Genomic DNA, 21,864 nt, shown 5'->3' on the forward strand with positions numbered 1-21,864 from the left:
GTGGTAGGCTACTGAAATAATACACATGCAATACACACACAAACATAATGCAACCAAAAGGACAATATCCATTTTGACATTTGAGAGTTAGCAACAACTTTCTATCTGATTAATATCAGGGCGTTTAACGGAACCTCTGCAAAGTCAATATTTAAAGAGTGCCTTAACACGTACTGTTCACACACAGTAATGCAAAAAAGTTAAGCATCTATGATGTCTCTGAGCAGTGCATAACACACAGTGATGTTGTTGCGTCAGGGACAGCGCGGTGATGATGACCTCGGAACCCATACTTGACCGATAATGTCTTGCTACATATTTTACCAACGTAAACCCGAACATCACTCGAGATGGCATTGACCTATTAACACGACAACACAACTGTCATCAACCGTGACCCCTGTTTAATCTCAAATTCGATGGGTGTCGTTTTCTCCGGAGTTCAATGACTCCGCACCGGCTCGCGAGCTAAATCGTACTCTAGCGTCACTTCTGCGTCGCTTCACAGGAGCGGGTGAACATTGATTGTTTTTTTTCTCCACCCATGTTTATTCAAAACCAGTTTTTACAGGCTAAATTCTTCCCGAGCGAGCGATCAATCGTCTCTCATTCACCCCGGAAGAAAGTCCAGCAGCACGGCACGCGCGGTGAGGGGTGGACCCTGACATGAGAAAACAGTCTCGCTGAGTTTAGCCTGTTAGCTAGCCGCCTGACGGCTTTAATTCAACACATTTAACAACATTCGTGATGGAGTCTTCACTCGGGATATCCGAAAGCCATTGCCTGGCCGTATCCTTTACTTGAGAGCTCGGCTGTTTATTTTCATTTTGTATGGAGCAGTAACTTAGCTGCCTCTTTTAAAGTCATTTAGCTGTTAGCCTAGCTGTAATGGTAAAAATAACATGTATTTTCGTTTTGCCAGTGTGTTAAAGAGGCTACACCGAATACAAATGGTGTCATTTCGGTTGCTGTTTTCTCTCTGATGTCAGACAGAAGTTACGCGAGTATCTCGTGGAAAGCGTTTTGTTTATCTAAACATCCTCTTATTTCTTTTAGGAATAACTTGAACATTATTGCTTGACATTGTCATGTCACTTGATATGATGTGTTTGTAAGGTATGACATAATTGATGCTACAGAGGCAGTTTATTATGTGAATAGCGCTTTTAATGATTTTTACATATATTGAAGTGTGATGGGGATTGTTTGATGACTTACCTAATGAACTTATATAAAGTCCAACAAGTTTTTTTGATTGTGTGAGGGAGGGAGGAGAGCCATGAGGCGTCACACTTTCCACCCTTTTCTCTTTTCCTCTGCCTCCAGCTATCCAATTGAATCCTTGACAGTGATTTTTTTCAGACTGTTAGAGGACATGTGCTCAGAAATGGACAAAAAGAGCCAAGACTCCTGTCCCTGTTAGAGTGTTCTGGACAGTTCACGTAAGTAGACTCTCTGTTCGTTTTTGAATGCAGTGTGTAAAACGTGATTAGTTGCAAAAGTTAATTTTAAAGCTTGGGAAACATGAGCATCAGAGCAGCTGTTCAGTCTCTTTTGGACTGAACCGTTCATTCTGTCAGGGGGTTCATTGCTACTGCCTGTCTGTGTTATTACATTGATGATTGTGTTGTCGTTTTTGGCCTTTTTGACATGATTAGCAACCAAACCCACCAACACAGGCCATCTAATTACTAGCTATCTAATGAGCATCTCTATCTTGAGAATGCAGCTGGCTTTTAACAGCCTGCTATTCGTTTTTACATCCGATGTTTTTACTTTACATAAGATACTTAATAGATATATCTTGTTCTTTCAAGCTGATGTATGTTATTCTTGATTAGCAGAGAATTTCAAACAGGCAGCGCAAAGTTGGCATGCAACAGCTCCTGAAACTCCAAAAGCTTTTCATCAGACATGTTAAAACATGAATAAATATTTTTCTACTTTTGGAGCTGTGGAGTGCAGCCCTGAAACTTAGGCAATTCTCAAAGATCTTGAATACATTTATAACAGTATATTTTGTGTTATATTTGCATTAAAAAAAATATAACACAGATGCAAGGGTGTTTCTAATACACTGGCTGAGGAAATGGCTGTAAATGTGACATTTTCAATCAAGCTCTTTCTATTTTTTCCTCTTTTGCGAAGTCGTGGAAACACTATCAATGGATTTTTTTATTTTGCTGTTGAAGCAATTGAGAATGCAAACATCATATTTGTTGTAGTCTGTCTTTCACTACTGGTTTACCCAACTGTGACAACTTCTGCTTCTGAGAACCCAGAAATGTGAAAGCAATGTGAATTATATATTGCCCTAACCGCTGGTTGCTATAGATGTGAGAAGACTCTGTGAAAGACTGTGCAGTGAGACAGTGTGGCATTTATTGTGTGTGTGTGTGTGTGGTGGATGCCAGCATGCTGCCCATTATCCTGCATTCCACCTCGGTGTCCTAGAGCCTAATAAGCCTCACATGAGCACACAAACTCTTTAACTGCATTAAAACTGTACACATTCAGCTTTACTCAAAAGCTCAAGAACTGACTGGGCAAAAGAGGTCACAAATCTTATTTGTTGAATCAATGTGAAATGAAAAGGATCTCCTAACAATAAGAACCATATACACAGTTGATATTTCAGACCTGCATGAGGAAGCATTCATTGACTGTGACGTATTAGGTATTATATGTAAAAGTATGCATTGAAATATTTTATGTCAATTGTTTCTGCACACCTAATTCAACTTATCAGCCCATTAGTAAAAACATCAAGACCTCAAATGTGTGTCAGATAAGAATAAAAAACAAGCAATGTTGGGTTTCTCCAGGGCCAGGATTGGGAACCTCTGAGTTAGAGCAACAAATTAAGTCTTTAAAGTAATAGTTTCCCTAAAAATGAAAATAATTTAGGCATTTATTCACATATAAACATTGATCAATACATGCTCATACATGCTTGCGTGACACGGAAGTACAAACCTCATTGGTTCTTGCATGTCCCCTTTATCATATTTGATTAATTCTATGTATGTGCTTTGATCAGTGTTTAAATGTCAATGAATCCCTAAATGATATCTGTTGAAACCTTAGAAAGCAATTGTGTCTTCAGAAGACCTGAATTTTGCCACTCAATTCATAAGGATTACTTTTATTATTCAAGAACTTTTTGAAGCTTCAAAGTTATGGTGGAATGGACCTTCAGTAGAGGGACAGAAATCTCCCACGTTTTGGGTTTCTCGCAGGTTTGTGTTTTATAGATGAACAAAAGTCTTATGGGTTTGCAACGACATGAGGGTTAATAAACAGAATTAAAAATTTTTGGTGAACTGTCTCTTTAATCTGAACTGCAAGAGGATCTTTGTATAGATCACTGAAAGTGTAAGGAGCCTGACTTAAATGAAATTAAGTTTCATTTAGCCTGACAGACCTTTGGGGTGGATGGGGAGTACATAACTACATAACAATTATGAGCTGTGTTGTCAATGAAATGTTAATGTGTCAGCAGGTCCCACAGTCGAACCTCAGAGAATAAGGAAATATATTTGGCATGAGCAGATTATAACCATCATCGCTACACTGGGCTATTATTTGTATTGACTGAATGTGAGATTGCTTAGTAAGTCTAGGCCAAATTTCTCTTGTTCATGAGTGCTGCGTTTCCTGGCAACAGCCTCCATTACAGCAATTATCGTCTTCTGAGACTGAATGAGAGGGGCTCACTGGCAGCACAGAGGGGTTCTAGTCTTGCCTCCATGCGTTTGCATGGCACACTCAGGCGGTGAAATCTGAGGGTTTTTCCAATAATCCACTGTAATTGAATTTCCCATAGAGCGAAATGGAGGTATGACCACGTTGAGAGGAACCTGATGCCCTGGAGTTGGCACTGTTATTGTCAGAGAGTGAAATATGGTCTGCAATTAGCCCTCCAATATGCATTTAGCCTCCTGCATTTCCATAAGCTTCCCTTCACCCTCTACATTCTGAAGCTACATTTTTGGTGAGATAAGATTATGCTGGACCATAGTGGAAATATGAGAGATATAATACCGTTCAAAAGTTTGAGGCCTGTAAGATTTGTCAGTGTTTTTGAAAGAAGTGTCTTGTGCTCACCAAGGCTGCATTTATTTGATCACAAATACAGTAAAAACGGCAACCTTGTGAAATATTCTAACTAGGGCTGGGTGATATGAGCAAAAATTAATATCTCATATACGGTATATATCTCTGTATTTTGTATTTGGATTAAACAAATAAGTGAATGTAAGCATGTAGGCATATTATGTGCAAAAAACATCACATTACATTCTAACACCGTAACATTGCAATCTAAAAACAAAAATAATCCTTTTAAAGCAGAAGTTAAAGTTACTGAATGAAAATAATAAATAAAAAAAGCACAGACTAAATGAGTAAAAGGGCTATTTTGATTTACCCCATTACTCTTTACAGTTAGTGCTATCATCCAAATACACTTACTTGTAGGTTTAAGGTTTAAAATTCTACGTATGTCACATTGTCCAGCTACTAAATGAAGTCTGTGAAGTTTAGCGGAGAATCGCAAAGCAAAAGCTCATGCACTTCTGACAGCAAAAGGGAAATATTTCCATGGCTTTCTAACATTTGCAGATGGAGAATATACCTGTGAAATGTAAGTTATGCATTAAGGAAAACAGCACATCTCCTACACATTAAACAGTGCGAGTAGCATCTCTGTCAGAGCATCTGATGGCGAGCCGCTTTAAACTGAAACTATAGGCTACTATATCTTACGAGTTTTTAAAGCCTTCATATAAGCTTGTCACATGTTTAGTACACATTGTATTATGCACTTTCTCCGCAGCAGTTTAGTCCGTGTCCTCCCTAGATATTTTTTCAGATGCGCTCGTATCAAACTACTGTATATCGATATTAACGGTATTGCTTCATACCGTATCGCTTCTAAAGGATATATCATACAAACTCGATATACCGCCCAGCCCTAATTCTTACTATTCAAAATACAATTTTCTGTTGTAATATATTTTAAAATCGAATCTTGTGATGCAAAGCTGACTGCTCTGCAGCCATTATTCCAGTTTTCGGTGTCACATTATCCTTCAGAAATCATTCTAATATGCTAATATGATTTGTTGCTCAAGGAACATTTCTTTTCATTCTTATTATTATTATTATTATTATTAATGTTAAAACAGTTGTGCTGCTTAATATTTTTGTGGAAACATTGATATAGTTTTTCCAGAATTCTTTGATGAATGGAAAGTTCAAAAGAACAGCATTTATTTGAAATGGAAAACTTTTGTAACATTATAGATATCTTGTAACATTATAATGTCTTATGCATGTCCTTAATTAACAAAAGTATTAATTTCTTTAAAAAATTAAATCGTACTGACCCTAAACTTTTGAATGAATGTGTACTATACAATGTACTGCATCCTAAACATAAAAATGAACAGAAGTGTGGTGTTATCACTTTTTTTTTTTTTTTTTCTTATTTGTAAACTGAGCGTTTCTTTCAGAAAACTAAATATATGAACTGATAAAGGAAGTCTTGTGCCACAGCTTATGGATTCTTGTACGACATTTCACGAATGAATCTCTTGTTCTTAGGTTGGATATTCTGGCAAACCCTGAAGCAATTGTATTAAGCCCCGTGCCCCAGCTGTCCATCCCCATCAATAACCATTTTCACATAGTTCGAGGTAAGCTTCTAATGACTATATATATAGTTTTCAGAAAGACTTTGTAACAGTATAAATGCATTTGCCCTCACTATAATATTTTTCTGCCTGTACAAACTCACCTTTGGTCTCTATCAGTGAGGCTTGGATAATAAGCACTGTTTTGAATGATGAAATCTCCCTCTCCTGATCAAATATTTGAAAATCATTTGTCACCATAGAGGGCAGGTTATGTTTTATATTTCCTGGTACAGTCCTCTTAAAATATGTCTCTGACTTTCTTTAATTTCCTATTTTAGAGGCTGAAGAAGCGCTTCTTATTGACCTCTCGATTAACTGTAAGTTTTAATTAGCCTTTTGTTTTAAATTTTTATATTTCTTGATTCATAGCCATTTTACTAAGTGTCTTATTCAGTTGTATACAGTGAGTTGGGACAATTACATCAGCATAGAATACAAATCAAGTGTCTTTCAAATAATTGTTACATATTTTATAGTTGAATCATATCTGTAAGGAGCTTATTGTAACAGCATTCAAATTAAGCAACTTATTGCTACTCTTATCCAATTAATTTTATATCTATAAATTTATATGAAATGGTAGGAGCTTATATGCACAATTCTTTATGCGATTTGTATACTTGGGCAGTTTTCTTAATGCATATTGCTTTATTAAATAATGATTAACTTAAGCAAAGTGCTTTTTCTAAAGAATAAAATGCATAGCTGTGATGTTTGGATGTGAATATATGACAAAATGTTTTTCAACAGCGACGGTACGGTTTCGTCTTCAAGGCGAGCGAACTCCAGAGCTTCTGCTGGAGCTGCAGGATGACATTCACACTCAGTCCTTCTTGCAGCATGTGACGAAGGCCAAACAGCAAGGTGATACCTCATTTTCCCTGCACAGGATGCAGCCACAAACATCAAGCCACATTTATTATTTATTTACTCTAATCATTTATTTACCAGGGTAACCAACACCCAGATTTACAGGTTTGTCGTAATGAATGCTTCCTGGAAGAATTTGACCTTAGTTTTGGGCAGAACGTTTGACACATTACACTATAGTTTTGTTTTTTTCATTGGTTTAGTTTTACATTGTTACAACCACAATCAAGTCAAAGGTTAGGCCACTTGCTGCATGATTTCTCTGATTTGTTACCTCATTGATAGAAATTCAGCTCAGGTTAAGTTTGTCTTTCAAACTCTTACCTTAGAGGCTTCAATTCTTGACATCGTCCATTGACTTTTTACAGGATTCCGAACTCTACGTAAGGTTGGAATACACTACACGACTTCAAAATGAACAGATATTAAAATACTAGGCATCATACAATTGCTGACTTTGTAAATGGTTACATAGAAAACCTGGGCATCACACACTTCCAGGCTTTAAAATTGCTCCAAACACAACAGAAACGTTGCCTTTGCTAGAATTTGTCAAGTTAGTGGTATAAAATAATTTTGTTTTTAGGCATCTGGTTAACTAAATATTTATGAACAGAATTGCATATTATTTGTTTTCTGACTCTTGTTCATGAAACTCTGACTGCCCAAAATCAGCAGACTAGCTTTGACTTTTGTCAACTAAGCATTCTCCAGGCTGCAAATTGGGACAAAAATTGTGTAGTGTTTTTCCGCCTTAACAAGACACTGTCAGTAATACTTCAAAATTATTAATTACTGATGGTAAGATAACTCAAAAACATCAGAATTGTAATCGGATTAAAAAAAAGAAAGATCATGTCCAGATTAGTAGTAGATTTGCCTGTACTAAAATTATGACAATAATAAATATTCTCCACTGCTGAAGACCATTTTGAAAACCATTAACCAATGTGTAAATACACTAAACATCACTGTTAAATGGTCCATCTTTAGCTGAGAAGAGGAGTTCACTGCCCAGAAAGATGGAGGCTGTTGTACCTGTTCCAGTAAAAGACTGCATTCCAGTCCCACCTCAAAGAGGAAACTCCAAATCCACCTCAAATAACATCAACAATAGCACTTTAGTACAGTCCTCAAAAACAGGTATGGTATAAAAAATGGCACACAATACATTAGGTTAAATGGGCAGATACACCAAAGTCAGTAGTTGCTAGTGAACGCTTTGTCACTTACAATCCTGCTGGTCTGTTCCTCTCTATGTTTATAGACTCCGCCTTCTCGATGACCACAGATTTTGCCTTTGAAGAGAAGAAGAACCAGCAAAATCGTATAGTTGCACAAAGAGAGCCACCTCCTCCACCACTGCCCCCTCTTCCCCCGCGGAAGGGCACTTATACACCATCGACAGGCCCAACTACCAAAGAAAGGCCACCATCTGCACAGAACTCCACACCTGTCAGAAATGAGTGAGTGCTACTGGTCTAAAATGCAGAAGCCTGTGAATTTTCAGCCGTGTTGAACACGGTGCTGTTTGTCATTACAGATTTCAGTCTGTAGACCGCTCCAGTTCCTGGTCTGACAGCCCGTCTAACAACACCATGAGACAAGCAATGATGAGCAGCCACGCAGGGTCAAGGGAAGGCCTGCTCAAGCATCGCCTCAGCAAGAAGGAGAAAGAATACGTGGACATTAAGAACTTCAGGTAAATGTAACATGCCTGAAAACGTGTTTGTTTGGATTGATTTATGGTATTTAATCGAGTCACTATTTTACAGTTTCTTCATTGGCACATGGAATGTGAATGGTCAGTCTCCTGACAGCAGTCTTAAGCCCTGGCTGTGCTCTGACCCAGACCCTCCAGATGTCTACGCACTGGGGTGAGTGGCAGAACATGGAAGTCCTTTGGAGCAGGCAAATGGAGCAATGTTTGGGAAACCTGTTTGAGAATAGTCATTATAGTTGCAGCTTTGTGATTCCAGTGGGACAGACATTAAATATTTCACCCTTAATAGATCGTTGTACATTATTAATTGTCCATTCGTATTTTGATTTTGTTTTTTGGCAGATTTCAGGAGCTGGACCTGAGCACAGAGGCCTTTTTCTATATGGACTCATCCAAAGAACAGTTATGGGTTGATGCAGTAGAGAGAAGCCTCCATCCTAAAGCCAGATACATACGGGTGAGCAAACAACAGCTGATTTTTTTTCAACATTTAAAATTAAAAGAACAGTCTAGTGGCATCCTGTGGTCAACTGAAGAAAGTATGTGGTGCTTGCTTTGATTTTGTGTTAACCTTTAATGAGGCACTGTATCCTGTCTTCAGATCCGTATCATTCGCCTAGTGGGAATGATGTTGGTGGTGTATGTCAACAAGGAGCACAAACATCACATTCGAGAGCTGGCTTCTGAGTCTGTTGGAACTGGCCTCATGAATAAAATGGTATGTTTGAATTTGTAACAATATGAAGTGGTTTGTCAAAACAGGAAGTACTTTTAGCCTATCGCTTGGCATATAATATGTATCTTTTATTGTATTTGCTTATTGTGTAATCTTAGAGTGGTATGGATTACACAAATGAAAGAAATGACGACAAAACGAATGATACATCCCTTCTTTCAGTAGATCGGTGTCAGTGACCTGATAAGATTAACCCACTTTTATTACTCCATTATTATAGGGGAATAAAGGAGGAGTGGCTGTGCGCTTTGTGTTCCATAATACCAGCTTCTGCTTCGTAAACTCTCACTTGGCTGCTCATGTGGATGACTTTGAGCGGCGGAACCAGGACTACAAAGACATATGCGCCCGCATGAGTTTCCATCTACTGGAATACCCCCCTCTCAGTATAGTCAAACATGAGTGAGTGTCACCGACATCTAGTTATCCAGTGTAGCCATTTTTGAAGCTGATTTCCTATGATTAGCAAGCTAATGTTGGGTCAATATTTAAATGGTTCAATGGTTATGATTTCTTCTCTAAGTGTGGTGATTTGGCTTGGAGATCTCAACTACAGGCTATGTTTCCCTGATGCTGGGGAGGTAAAAAGACTCATTGATGATAAAGAGCTACGGAGGCTTCAGGAGTATGATCAGGTGAGACCTTGCAATGATGTTGTTTTCTTATAATGTTTATAATATTTTTGAATAAAAAAAACATACGTGTGTTCATCGATGGTTTCCTTCACTTATGCACTCCACTGCATTTATCTGGTTTTAGGTTATCATTTGTTGCTTACTCTTTTCTTTTTTTTGTGTGTGTGGATATGGCATTTCTTTCAGTGGTAGCATAATATAGACTGACTTCCCTTTTTTTCACACTTAATAGCATCTTCTGTTTCACTTCCAGCTGAACATCCAGAGAAAGACTAAACGAGCCTTCACTGACTTCATGGAAGGGGAGATTAATTTCATCCCAACTTACAAATATGATGCTAAATCAGACCGATGGGACTCAAGGTAAAGTTCTTGGAGATTAGGACCTCTTCTTTCATACTTCATTGTTTGATGATCTTGCAATGAAAAGAATTAAGTTTGACACGTCATGAATTGGTTTTTGTCGTCCACAGTGGGAAGTGTCGAGTCCCTGCCTGGTGCGACCGTATCCTCTGGAGGGGGAGCAGCGTGAAGCAGCTTCACTACCGCAGTCACATGGACCTGAAGACCAGTGACCACAAACCTGTCAGCTCTCTCTTCAGTATCGGGGTGAGGTTTACTTCTTTCATCATGCTCCAATAAAGGAGTTGAGAGCATCAGATTGATTTTATGTGTGCTGCAGGTGAAGATGGTGATTGAGCAGCGCTACAAAAAGGTGTTTGAAGAGATCGTGCGGGACATGGACAGGATGGAAAATGACTTTCTGCCCTCTTTGTCCCTAACACAACGGGAGGTGAGTAATGACCGAGAACCAGACAGGGGATTGTATCCTCTGACAAATTCTCTCTGCATCGATTCACTGGCCTGCCTCCAGTCCTTCTGAGATCCCACTATATATATCAGAGGAAGATCGATAATGTTTGCACAATTTTAGCATTTCTGGACTGTGAGTGGATTATGGGCTGATCACATGTGCCATAATTGCTTTTAGATTAAATTCAGATTTAAATTTCAGATTGTACCGGTCTGTGTCTTTAAAAGAAAAGAAAGAAGAAAAGAGAGTAAAAATAAATTGATCTGCATCACCCTCAGTGCACACTGAGTCAGTGCACACTGAGGATATTTTGTAATACATACATTAATGTAAAATATACCATGGCATCCACATAAATGTAAAGCAGGACAACTTTTTTTTAAACATTGATCATAATAAGAAATGTTTTGAGTGCCAAATCAGCATATTAGAATGATTTCTGACTATTCAGCTACTCCAAAAACGTTTGAATGGTATTGTATGTTCTTACTGCCTCATTATCATGTTATACCTGTTCTTTATCCCATAGTTCACCTTTGAGAATGTGAAGTTTCGTCAGCTTCAGCGTCAGAGTTTTCTCATCACTAATGACGGACAGGTCCCTAGCACCTTCGCCTTCATTCCCAAACTCAATGATTCTCAATACTGTAAAACCTGGCTACGTGCTGAGCCCAGTGAAGGGGTACTAGACCCTAGTGAGTATCTCATATGGCATCAAATAAAAATGAATGTTGTAGTTGACAAGGACAAAATATTTTATAATGTCTTCCTTTACTTCCTTTTTTAATGCAATTTCATGGCTGGACTTTTTTGAAAAAATATTACATTTAGATAAAGTCAGTATATTTAATTTGTATCCACACATTGCTTATTCCAGAAGGACCACAGAATTTTTGAAAAATTAGAAATTTGTTCACCTGAAATATCAAGAAGCAGCTTAACTTTTCTATGACTAGTTAATGGCCTGTGAACACCAAACCTCTGGACAGCAGGCTAAGTTCAGATACCCAAATATCATTGTCAAAACTTTATTTTTGTTTTAGTTTTTCATTAGCTAAAAACTCATTTAAATATTGATGCAGGAAATGACTTTAGTGCATACTTAATTAAAACAGTTTTGTGTATGAGTCATTTGTCAAGAGAATCAATTAATTGCCTTTTTCTTAAAAGATAGTAAAGTGTCATGTCAGCTGCCCAAATATATTTGGAAAAACAACATATGTGTCACTTAAATATTTTTGATCCATGTGCAGACTGAGCATCATCTACATCATTGGTCTCAAACTCAGTTCCTGGAGGGCCACAGCTCTGCACAGTTTAGCTCCAACCCTAATCAAACACACCTGATCCACCTAATCAAGGTCTTCAGGATCACTAGAAACTTCCAAGCAGGTGTGAGTTGGAGCTAAACTCTGCAGAGCTGCGGCCCTCCAGGACTTGAGTTTGAGACCACTGATCTACATTGTCTGTATATTACTATTTCTTGCAGATGAGACAATGGAGATCTTCCTGGAGGTGTATGTCAGTAAAGACTCGGTGACGCTGCTAAACTCTGGTGAGGATAAAATTGAGGACATCCTGGTGCTTCATCTGGACCGGGGGAAAGACTACTTCATCACTGTGGCGGGAAGCTACTTGCCCAGCTGTTTCGGCACATCTTTAGAAACCCTGTGCCGTATGAAGAAGCCCATCCGTGAGATCCCCATCACTAAACTCATTGATCTGGTGAGGCACAGGCCGCAGCTTCTTTTGATTAGATGGGTTATAACCACAGGATGGCTGACATTGCAAAAACGAAAGTTGTCTTCTTCCTTTCTTTGCCAGTGGAAGGTCATGACAGACAGTGGCAAGGAATTTTGCCCCCAGATTTTAGATAAGACTTTTAGGTTTGACATGATTCTAATTTAAGGCTAGAGGAAGTCATGTATGGAAATAAATATTATGGGATGCAGGTTTTTCAATAGCAATAGGTCATCATGCAAACCACCCGTGCTGTTCGTGACTATTCTATTTGCCGCTATATTCTCAAAATATTAGTTTTTCATTTAGAGAGTAGTCAATCATCTTTAGTTGTTTTCTGTTTCTATCTCTCTGCTGTTGTGTTCAGAGATCACCTTTGATAGCTGAAAGCTGCTTATCTGTGATTATGCAATACTGGCTCTGTGTTCTCACTGATTATGCAATGTTTCTCTATTGTCTCATCTCTCCTTCCTTCTTTTACTCTTTTCTTCTCTGACTACTTCTTTCCGACCAATCATTCTGGGTCTGTATGACTCTCAGGGAGAGGATAGCTGCATGGAAAAGGTAAAGTCCCTCTTCATCCGTGGAAAAGACAATTATGTTACACAATAGGACAGCTGCAATTATCATGGCCTACATGTGTGATTGAGGGTGACTTTGTCCTGTTTTTAAATGTTTGTCCCAGTGTGACAGTGTCTCGATGTGCTTGCCCATTCCTACAGGTCAGCTTGCTGCAGTCACTTTGCTGGTTCAGGCTAATGAAAGTCACTGAGGCTTGAATCTCTCTGCTTGAATTCTGCCCCTCCTTTTCCCACCCTGCTCACTGCTCACCAGCCAGTGATATTAGATTAGTAGAGAGAGAAAGCAGCTCACAGCATGGTGAAACCAGCCTCACAAATCGGTGTTTGTAATTTGGAGTCGACTGTTCTTTATAGTTGTTTTTGCCTCTGTGGCTCAGCATGAGTTGCATTCCTACTAATTGCATGAGTCCCTTTATATTGTTCAATGGTCTTGGGGCTGTAACTGTTCTCTACGTAACATGTTTCAGTGTGTGTATAAGAGAGATGATTGTTATGTCACCCTTTTTCAAATATCACATGGATGAATTTGCTATGGCTGTTATATACTTTAAAGTTTAAACAAAGTGGTCATTCTCCAAGTTGTACTGGAACCGTCTTAACAAACATCTGTATTTTTAAAAGCACTTTACCACAAAAGGGAGCAAATAAAATAAAACATTACATTATAAATATTACATTATATAAAAGTTTTTAACTATAATAATATTTCACACTATTGCTGTTTTTTATTAAATTAATGCAGCTTTGAGCATAAGAGGCTTTCAAAAAATATTTTCAAAAAGTAAGCATTTAAAAATAGGTAGTGTATACAGTATAAGTTAAACTGATTTGTTTGTGTTTTCCCTCTAATATTTAAAAAGTTCTGCAAATGATGTTAATTCTGGCTGTAAGAATTTGAAGAATTGTTTTTTAGTTATTTTGGCAAAAAAGCATGTAGTTTCACTTAACTAAATATAATTTCAACTAAATGTCAGTGTTTAACTGTTGGATACAGTTGAGAAAGAATAGTTCAACAAAAAGTAAAAAGTATAGGATCTAGTGCTTTTAAAAAAAAAAGTGAATAATGGAACACCAAAATGTGGTGTATTAGTGAAAAGTGCTACAATATATAGATTGTGATAATTTCTCAATTTCGCAGGAGAAATCGCGGATGAATTTCTTGTTGGACAGTGCAGGAACAGAGGATAAACCTCTGAAGATTCCCAAAGAGGTCTGGTTGCTTGTTAATCACCTCTACACCAAGGCCTGCCGGCAGGTAAACAAAAAGCATGAATGCACCAATGATTAACCATCACATCTTAAATTTCTAATGAGTTTATTTTTTAAACGCACAGGAGGAACTTTTCCAGACCCCTGGCCTTCAAGATGAGCTACAAAGTATTATTGACTGCTTGGACACCAGCATTCCTGAATCCATCCGTATCCTTTCCCACCAAAAGATATATACATTTTTATAAATGGAAAGGACAAGTTTTTCCCAGCAGATAGATTACTATTTGGTACAAGCCTCTTTAAAGGGCTCTCAGAGTTACGTAGCATAGAAATATCTATGTCTGTTACTTCAGTGAATGTGACCGAATGGCTCCCCTTAAAACTGCTCTGACTGGCTGGACTGGTTCGACTCTTCCACACAATTCATCCCTGTGCGGCTGAGAGACTGAGAATTTTTCCTCTGTCCGAATGGTGCTGGAGACATCCCTAGAGACACTGTATACTTTCTTTTCTCTCCCTGTCTTTTCCTTTTTTCACTGCCATATTTTCTCTTCCTGATGTTAAATGTGCATTCTCACTGTTCACCGTGGTTCTCCTTGACTGTTGATTAGCTGGCTCTAATCACTCAGTTGCCGAAGCACTATTGATCTTCTTGGAGGCTCTTCCTGAGCCTGTGCTGTGTTATGAACTCTATCAGCGCTGTCTGGAATGCTCTCATGACAGCCGCCTGTGCAAACAGGTAAACATGCATGCATGGCAGTAAGTATATTGGTAGTTTCAAGACCATGTATTTAAAGGGCATATTGCAGGTTAGAGACTCCAGTGAGTCGATGTATAGAAAAATACTGTGGGAACTAGATTTTCTTTAAAATATACTTTAAAATACGCTATTAAGGCTTCTGGAGTCGTATTTGTGAGAGACTTCCGCATCTGAAACGCACCAAAACCGGAAGTGACGCATCAAAAGGGAGAGCGGTCCATTTAAACCACAGGAAAACAATGGATCGCAATGACAGTTCGGACGCTGAGGAAATTTTAAATGTGTATTTACACTCGTATGACGGACCACAGATAAAATGATGAGCCAAGAGAGCAGGACAGGCCAGTATTAGACAGAATAACGGTCAGAGAAGACAAATTGAGTTGATGTGAGGAGAACAGGGCAGGTGTTTGGTGAGAGATCAGTGTTAGCTTACAGATATACACACGTTAGCTAATGTAATCAGGCAATAGCAATGCTAGTATTGGTCATCTGAGTATTGATACTTACCAGTAATAGAAACTAATAAGCGTTGATCAGGTGTGTCACACTCGTTAATACCCGACACTAACGTTACGTGATCACCGCAGGACAGAGAGAGAGATAAACACGTTTTTGATTCATAGGTGCTTGTGTGGGAAATGCGAGGAAAGCATAGACCTCTCCAGGCCAGCAGACACATGTTTTAGGGCAGAAATCATTTATTACTCTAAGCTAAATACTTGTATACATGTATAAATACATTGTTAAAGATTTGAATATTAAAACAGTCTGAATAATTTTGATTCTCAATTACAAGTTAACTCTATTTAGGTCATTACTACCTATGAGTAACACTTTTTGATGCCATTGGTATAACACAATCAATAATGATAGCATACAGACAAGTTGTCCGCTGGGCCTATGGTGCATGTGTTGTGTCAGCCATGAGAAGATAGTTTAGAGGAAGGAGGACTTTATAAAGGTGTTGAATTGCTCCATTTTGTTGACAATCAATAAAAAATAAAATCACAATCGAGCAGATTTGCATTTATGGTTAATTCAATTCACTTTTATTTATACAGCACTAAATCATAAATATTATTTCATAGCACTGTTAATACCCAACTCGAAACACATTTCACCTGTTTATATACAGTGGGTACGGAAAGTATTCAGACCCCCTTAAATTTTTCACTCTTTGTTATATTGCAGCCATTTGCTAAAATCATTTAAGTTCATTTTTTTTCCTCATTAATGTACACACAGCACCCCATATTGACAGAAAAACACAGAATTGTTGACATTTTTGTAGATTTATTAAAAAAGAAAAACTGAAATATCACATGGTCCTAAGTATTCAGACCCTTTGCTGTGACACTCATATATTTAACTCGGGTGCTGTCCATTTCTTCGGATAATCCTTGAGATGGTTCTACACCTTCATTTGAGTCCAGTTGTGTTTGATTATACTGACTGGACTTGATTAGGAAAGCCACACACCTGTCTATATAAGACCTTACAGCTCACAGTGCATGTCAGAGCAAATGAGAATCATGAGGTCAAAGGAACTGCCTGAAGAGCTCAGAGACAGAATTGTGGCAAGGCACAGATCTGGCCAAGGTTACAAAAAAATTTCTGCTATACTTAAGGTTCCTAAGAGCACAGTGGCATCCATAATCCTTAAATGGATGACGTTTGGGACAACCAGAACCCTTCTTAGAGCTGGCCGTCCGGCCAAACTGAGCTATCGGGGGAGAAAAGCCTTGGTGAGAGAGGTAAAGAAGAACCCAAAGATCACTGTGGCTGACCTCCAGAGATGCAGTCGGGAGATGGGAGAAAGTTGTAGAAAGTCAACCATCACTGCAGCCCTCCACCAGTCGGGGCTTTATGGTAGAGTGGCCCGACGGAAGCCTCTCCTCAGTGCAAGACACAAAAAAACACCCGAAGGACCACAAGATGGTGAGAAATGGTCTAATGAGACAAAGATAGAACTTTTTGGCCTTAATTCTAAGCGGTATGTGTGGAGAAAAGCAGGCACTGCTCATCACTTGTCCAATACAGTCCCAACAGTGAAGCATGGTGGTGGCAGCATCATGCTGTGGGGGTGTTTTTCAGCTGCAGGGACAGGACGACTGGTTGCAATCGAAGGAAAGATGAATGCGGCCAAGTACAGGGATATCCTGGACGAAAACCTTCTCCAGAGTGCTCAGGACCTCAGACTGGGCCGAAGGTTTACCTTCCAACAAGACAATGACCCTAAGCACATAGCTAAAATAACGAAGGAGTGGCTTCACAACAACTCCGTGACTGTTCTTGAATGGCCCAGCCAGAGCCCTGACTTAAACCCAATTGAGCATCTCTGGAGAGACCTAAAAATGGCTGTCCACCAACGTTTACCATCGAACCTGACAGAACTGGAGAGGATCTGCAAGGAGGAATGGCAGAGGATCCCCAAATCCAGGTGTGAAAAACTTGTTGCATCTTTCCCAAAAAGACTCATGGCTGTATTAGATCAAAAGGGTGCTTCTACTAAATACTGAGCAAAGGGTCTGAATACTTAGGACCATGTGATATTTCAGTTTTTCTTTTTTAATAAATCTCCAAAAATGTGAACAATTCTGTGTTTTTCTGTCAATATGGGGTGCTGTGTGTACATTAATGAGGGAAAAAAAATAACTTAAATGATTTTAGCAAATGGCTGCAATATAACAAAGAGTGAAAAATTTAATGGGGTCTGAATACTTTCCGTACCCACTGTATGTATGTACCACACATATACTACCAAAAGTAATACCATCTGACCCATTTAAAAACATTTAACAATCTTTCAGTCTGGGTATCACACTGTGTTGTTAAAGTGTGTTAAATGGTGAAGGCTGTGCTAGATATACACCAACAGCCTCATCATGTTGATCCTCTGGAGGGATCTGGAGAGAGGAGCAGGTGTAGTGGACGTGACTGGAGGGATCTGGAGAGAGGAGCAGGTGTAGTGGACGTGACTGGAGGGATCTGGAGAGAGGAGCAGGTGTAGTGGACATGACTGGAGGGATCTGGAGAGAGGAGCAGGTGTAGTGGACGTGACTGGAGGGATCTGGAGAGAGGAGCAGGTGTAGTGGACATGACAGTGCTGTGTTCTCCTGGAGCCTGTGGTGACCTGCAGTATTCCTCTCTCAGACGGCATATGCTGGGAGAAGCAAGCACAAGTTTAGATCACATTCACTGCTGACCATGCTTTTCCACTTGGCCTCCATCACATCTGTTAAGTTACACACCACCGCGGTGTTTGAAGCAGATGCATTAGTGAAGTCCAGTCTCTTCACCTGCACTAACGCACCGAGGCCCGGAAGATACCAGACTATTTCTTGTTAGGAAACCTGTGGACTCGATGTCCTGACAGGCTGGTGTTTGTGCAACCTCCATAAACACAATAATTTACAGTGACAATGATAAATTGAAATAAAAATAACTACCGAAAACACAAAAGCAGAGTGCAGCACACGACGACTCCCTTATGTGACGTAATATGGCGCGATGTTTAAAAAAAGCGTTTTTTGAGAACTCTGTCAAGGAAAGCCTCACTTTTTTATCTAAATTTGTGCCCTCGCGTCTTGTAAAACATTTTCAAATCCCGCATTAACGGTTCATGTGGTATTTTCATACAAGGTTATATATTCATTTGAAAAAACCTGCAATATGGTTTTTAACCTGCAATATGCACTTTAATAATGCTGTTTGTGATAGGGTTGGCAATCTATGTTCTTGTTTCAGTTTCTATTCACAAGCTCTACGTAAGATTCTGCGTTCACTGTGTTTTGAATCTGATTTATTTGGGTGTATTTCATTGTCCATTTTGCTTACATGAAAGAAATTGTCTCTCAGCTATTGATTTATTATATTTATTTATTTATTTAGTCATTTAGCAGACGCTTTTATCCAAAGCGACTTACAAATGAGATATAGATCTACAAATGAGATATAGATCACTGATCTTGTGACAAGCATCCAAAATAGTGGCTTCCAAAAGTCTGAGACTACGTTAGAAAAATCTAAGATTCAAAGTTCAAAAAAAAAAACTTTCCCTCTATCTTTCTCTCCACCTACTAGTTTGTACTTATTTGAACAATGACTGAGACTTGGTGTTACGAGCACTTCCTCTGTCTGACTGCCTCTTCAAGATGAATCGCTTTTTGTATTCCCCAATTGTAAGTCGCTTTGGATAAAAGCGTCTGCCAAATGACTAAATGTAAATGTAAACCAAGAAATAAAGTTTAAGGATTAATTCTTTGTTTTACTCTAAATGGCAGCTAATATCTCAGCTCCCACGAGCCCATCGCAATGTGTTCCGCTACCTGATGGCCTTCTTGAGAGAATTACTTAAACACTCGATTGACAACAACCTGACCGCCAACCTCCTAGGTGAGTTTGACTTTCTCAAGTGCCAGCAGACTGCAAATATACAGGTGCATTACTGTTGCATCTCTTCTTGTACCTTTTCCCCAGCTACTCTCTTCGCAAGCCTCCTCGTTCGGCCGCCTCCCAACCTTGCTGGCAAACAGATGTCACACGACCGTCAGAAAACTAACGACTTTATACTGGGGTTCCTCATGGGAGGCGATGAAGACTGAAGAAGAGGACCGCAGAACGAGGTGTCATGCCTTCTCTCAGAGGTGTTCAGGTGGAGCAAAAAGACGCTTGAGGTGTGTTTGTTGCTGGCCTTCTGGGAGATATTTGGGCCACCCTGCACTAAGATGGCTGACTGCCTCCCTGATGAAAGTTTGGCACTGTTGGATAGTGCCTGTTTTGCACAGACACTGTCCGTTGGTTATGTTTCATTATTCTTCTGTTCCTACTTCAGAGGAATAGGTGTCAGTTTATCCCTGTAGTATTAATAACTACACTTTAACCCTTACAAACCTGATCTTTTTGACTGTAGCATCTGTAATGCTATGTGCAACCCCACTCTCTCTGGTTTTGTCCTCTGGATCAGAGTGCTGTAATGCCAAATCCAATATTCCTAATCAGAATTCACTGAATGTGTTAGATGTGACTCACGGGCACTCAAAAAAATGACTTTGTTACACTAAAGGAAAGCCATGTTGTGGAGATTGTACTGACTGCTGCTGCCCAGGTTAAACGCTCCGTCAGAGCACCATTTTCCATCTGCCTCATGCGCTCTTCCTTTCCTCCTTCAAAAATGACCTTCACAGAGAATTGTTTCCTACAAGGTGACTTTGACAATCGACTACCTTTTGGAGTGGAGGAGAAGTCTGGACTATGATCTCTACTCAGTTCTATCTGAATCATGATGAATCAGCCAGCATTGTCCGTTGTGGTGTGCACATGTTATTTATGTTTTCCTGTCTCCTACACAGTTGTCCTCAGCATTGGGCATTTGGATGTCCTCCACAGATGAATATAAGTCTGTTATCTGTCAGAAACACGCTCTCCGGTCTACTCCTCAGTCCGTTATGATGGCACAACTACACCCATAATTATTAATCGCCTTGAATAATGGCAACGAGCGGATGAGGTTGCCTTCATTAGATCTGGACTCTGTGTCTGAAACTAATTATTTTGAGGTCTTACTCTTTTACAGCTCTGTTCTGGATCCTGTCATGCTAAAGAGACATTAATGTTTTAACTGATGTGCTCAGTGGGTCTTTTATCGTCTTTTATCTGTCATGTCTTGTAATGAAGACTGAGTCGTGGTCCTTCTATTTATATATATGTTGAGTGTTATAGTAACCCAGACTGGGATAATTTTGTGTACGTTTACAATCTTTGTGTCCTTTGTTGGTGTTGTTTCATGTTACATTTACACATTCTGTTTCCGTGTAGTGACATAGCGGCATATGTTTATCTCTCTTGAATTCATAGTACACTTTGGGAAATTCTGAGAAGTCTGCTGGGTTTTAATTATTGTGCCAGTCAGTCTGGTTTAGTACTACAGCGTGTAAAGAGGAAGTCTCCTCTGTTGTACTCATATTACTCATCACCCCAATGCTATAATATTATTGTAGCACAAACCACCAAAGCTGTTTCTCCACAATGCGTGTGTCATTGTTGCCTCTGTTCATTAGAAACATTTCCTCAAAATCTCACAGGAAATGTTTTGTGTGTGTCTTGCAACTTGGAAAAAGTGTTGTAAGCAGTTTCTGACCAACTCGTTGTTCTGCCTTCCCTTACTGTCAGAAAAAGAGTGCATAAATTGTAGTTGTAGGCATATAGCTTGTGACAGTACCCTTAAAGGGGCAACTTTGTACCTTACCTAATATGTACCTTTTAAGTACCACTGTGCACCTTTAGGGGTAAATAAGTTACAAAGATGTCCTTGAGGTACTGACCCAGTAACAAGCGGTTAAAATTTCTGCACATTTTTCCTGAGAGTGTTGAAAACTCTTAGTAGTGATGTTCTGTGAATGTTATTGGCTGTGGTTTGAAGTCATCCGATGCCTAAATCTCTTCACATCCTCTGCCGTGTTTACAAGCCCCCTGTGTCTGAGCTTTCTGTTGGGCTTATTTTTATTCTAATTTCTGCTTTGGAAAGGGCCACCATGGAGCTTGACTGTCTTATTCAAACACTTAACGCCTGAAATCATTCTTTTCATTGCCAATAGATGATGTTTTTGGGAGGACCACATTGCAGGAGACTGAATCAGAGGAACAGAAATGCAGATGGCCATTACACAGATTTCTGGTGTGCTGTGATCACCACCCTGCCTGTTTATTGTTGTGACCTGTCTTTCTATCCATTCAGCTTTTGTAATGATGTTTCTGGTACTTTGCAGATGTTTCTGGTACTTGCACATACTTTGTTTTATTTGTGGGGAGGGGCCGGGCATCTAATTTATTCAATGAAATAAAGACATTATGATGATATTATTGGGCTTTTTGGAATATATATATTTTTTTTTACTGTTGCTTGCCAAGTCAGTAGTCTGTTATTATAATTATTATTATTATGGCTCAACCTTGTGCAGCAATAACTGCTTTCTGAAGGAGTGGCCTCCAATCTCTAAATTGTCTCTGCTCCATGTGAAAGGCTTATGTTCTGACGATGTTCCTCTAGTTAGTCCACCTTGTGTTCAGTGAGAGATCTCACAAGTGCTTGT

The 21,864-nt window shown here is 39.2% G+C and overlaps 1 protein-coding gene across 2 annotated transcripts; it reads left to right on the top strand.

Annotated features, from left to right (window-relative positions):
• Positions 1–215: 215 nt before the first annotated feature.
• On the top strand, positions 216–21,633 carry LOC306853185 (inositol polyphosphate 5-phosphatase OCRL-like). Of its 2 annotated transcripts, XM_079390400.1 has the most exons (24): positions 216–789; positions 1,363–1,442; positions 5,608–5,699; positions 5,978–6,016; positions 6,450–6,563; positions 7,563–7,712; positions 7,837–8,035; positions 8,113–8,271; positions 8,345–8,446; positions 8,635–8,749; positions 8,894–9,010; positions 9,249–9,430; positions 9,552–9,663; positions 9,917–10,026; positions 10,137–10,272; positions 10,346–10,456; positions 11,007–11,172; positions 11,967–12,202; positions 12,758–12,781; positions 13,937–14,053; positions 14,133–14,217; positions 14,622–14,749; positions 19,057–19,168; positions 19,253–21,633. In XM_079390400.1, the coding sequence occupies exons 1-24, from the start codon at positions 748–750 to the stop codon at positions 19,375–19,377; spliced, it is 2,853 nt and encodes a 950-aa protein (XP_079246526.1). In that variant the 5' UTR covers positions 216–747; the 3' UTR covers positions 19,378–21,633. The 2 variants fall into 2 exon arrangements, with proteins under 2 accessions (XP_079246526.1, XP_079246527.1); XM_079390401.1 differs by lacking the exon at positions 12,758–12,781.
• The last annotated feature ends 231 nt before the right edge of the window (positions 21,634–21,864 follow it).

Source organism: Barbus barbus, assembly GCF_936440315.1.
Source record: "Barbus barbus genome assembly, chromosome: 33".
NCBI lineage: Eukaryota > Metazoa > Chordata > Actinopteri > Cypriniformes > Cyprinidae > Barbus > Barbus barbus.

Coding starts and splice junctions, on each gene's coding strand:
- LOC306853185 (XM_079390400.1), top strand. CDS start 748: ATGGAGTCTTCACTCGGGATATCCGAAAGCCATTGCCTGGCC. Junction 1,443..5,607: donor GAGTGTTCTGGACAGTTCAC/GTAAGTAGACTC, acceptor TCTTGTTCTTAG/GTTGGATATTCTGGCAAACC. Junction 8,036..8,112: donor TCCACACCTGTCAGAAATGA/GTGAGTGCTACT, acceptor TTGTCATTACAG/ATTTCAGTCTGTAGACCGCT.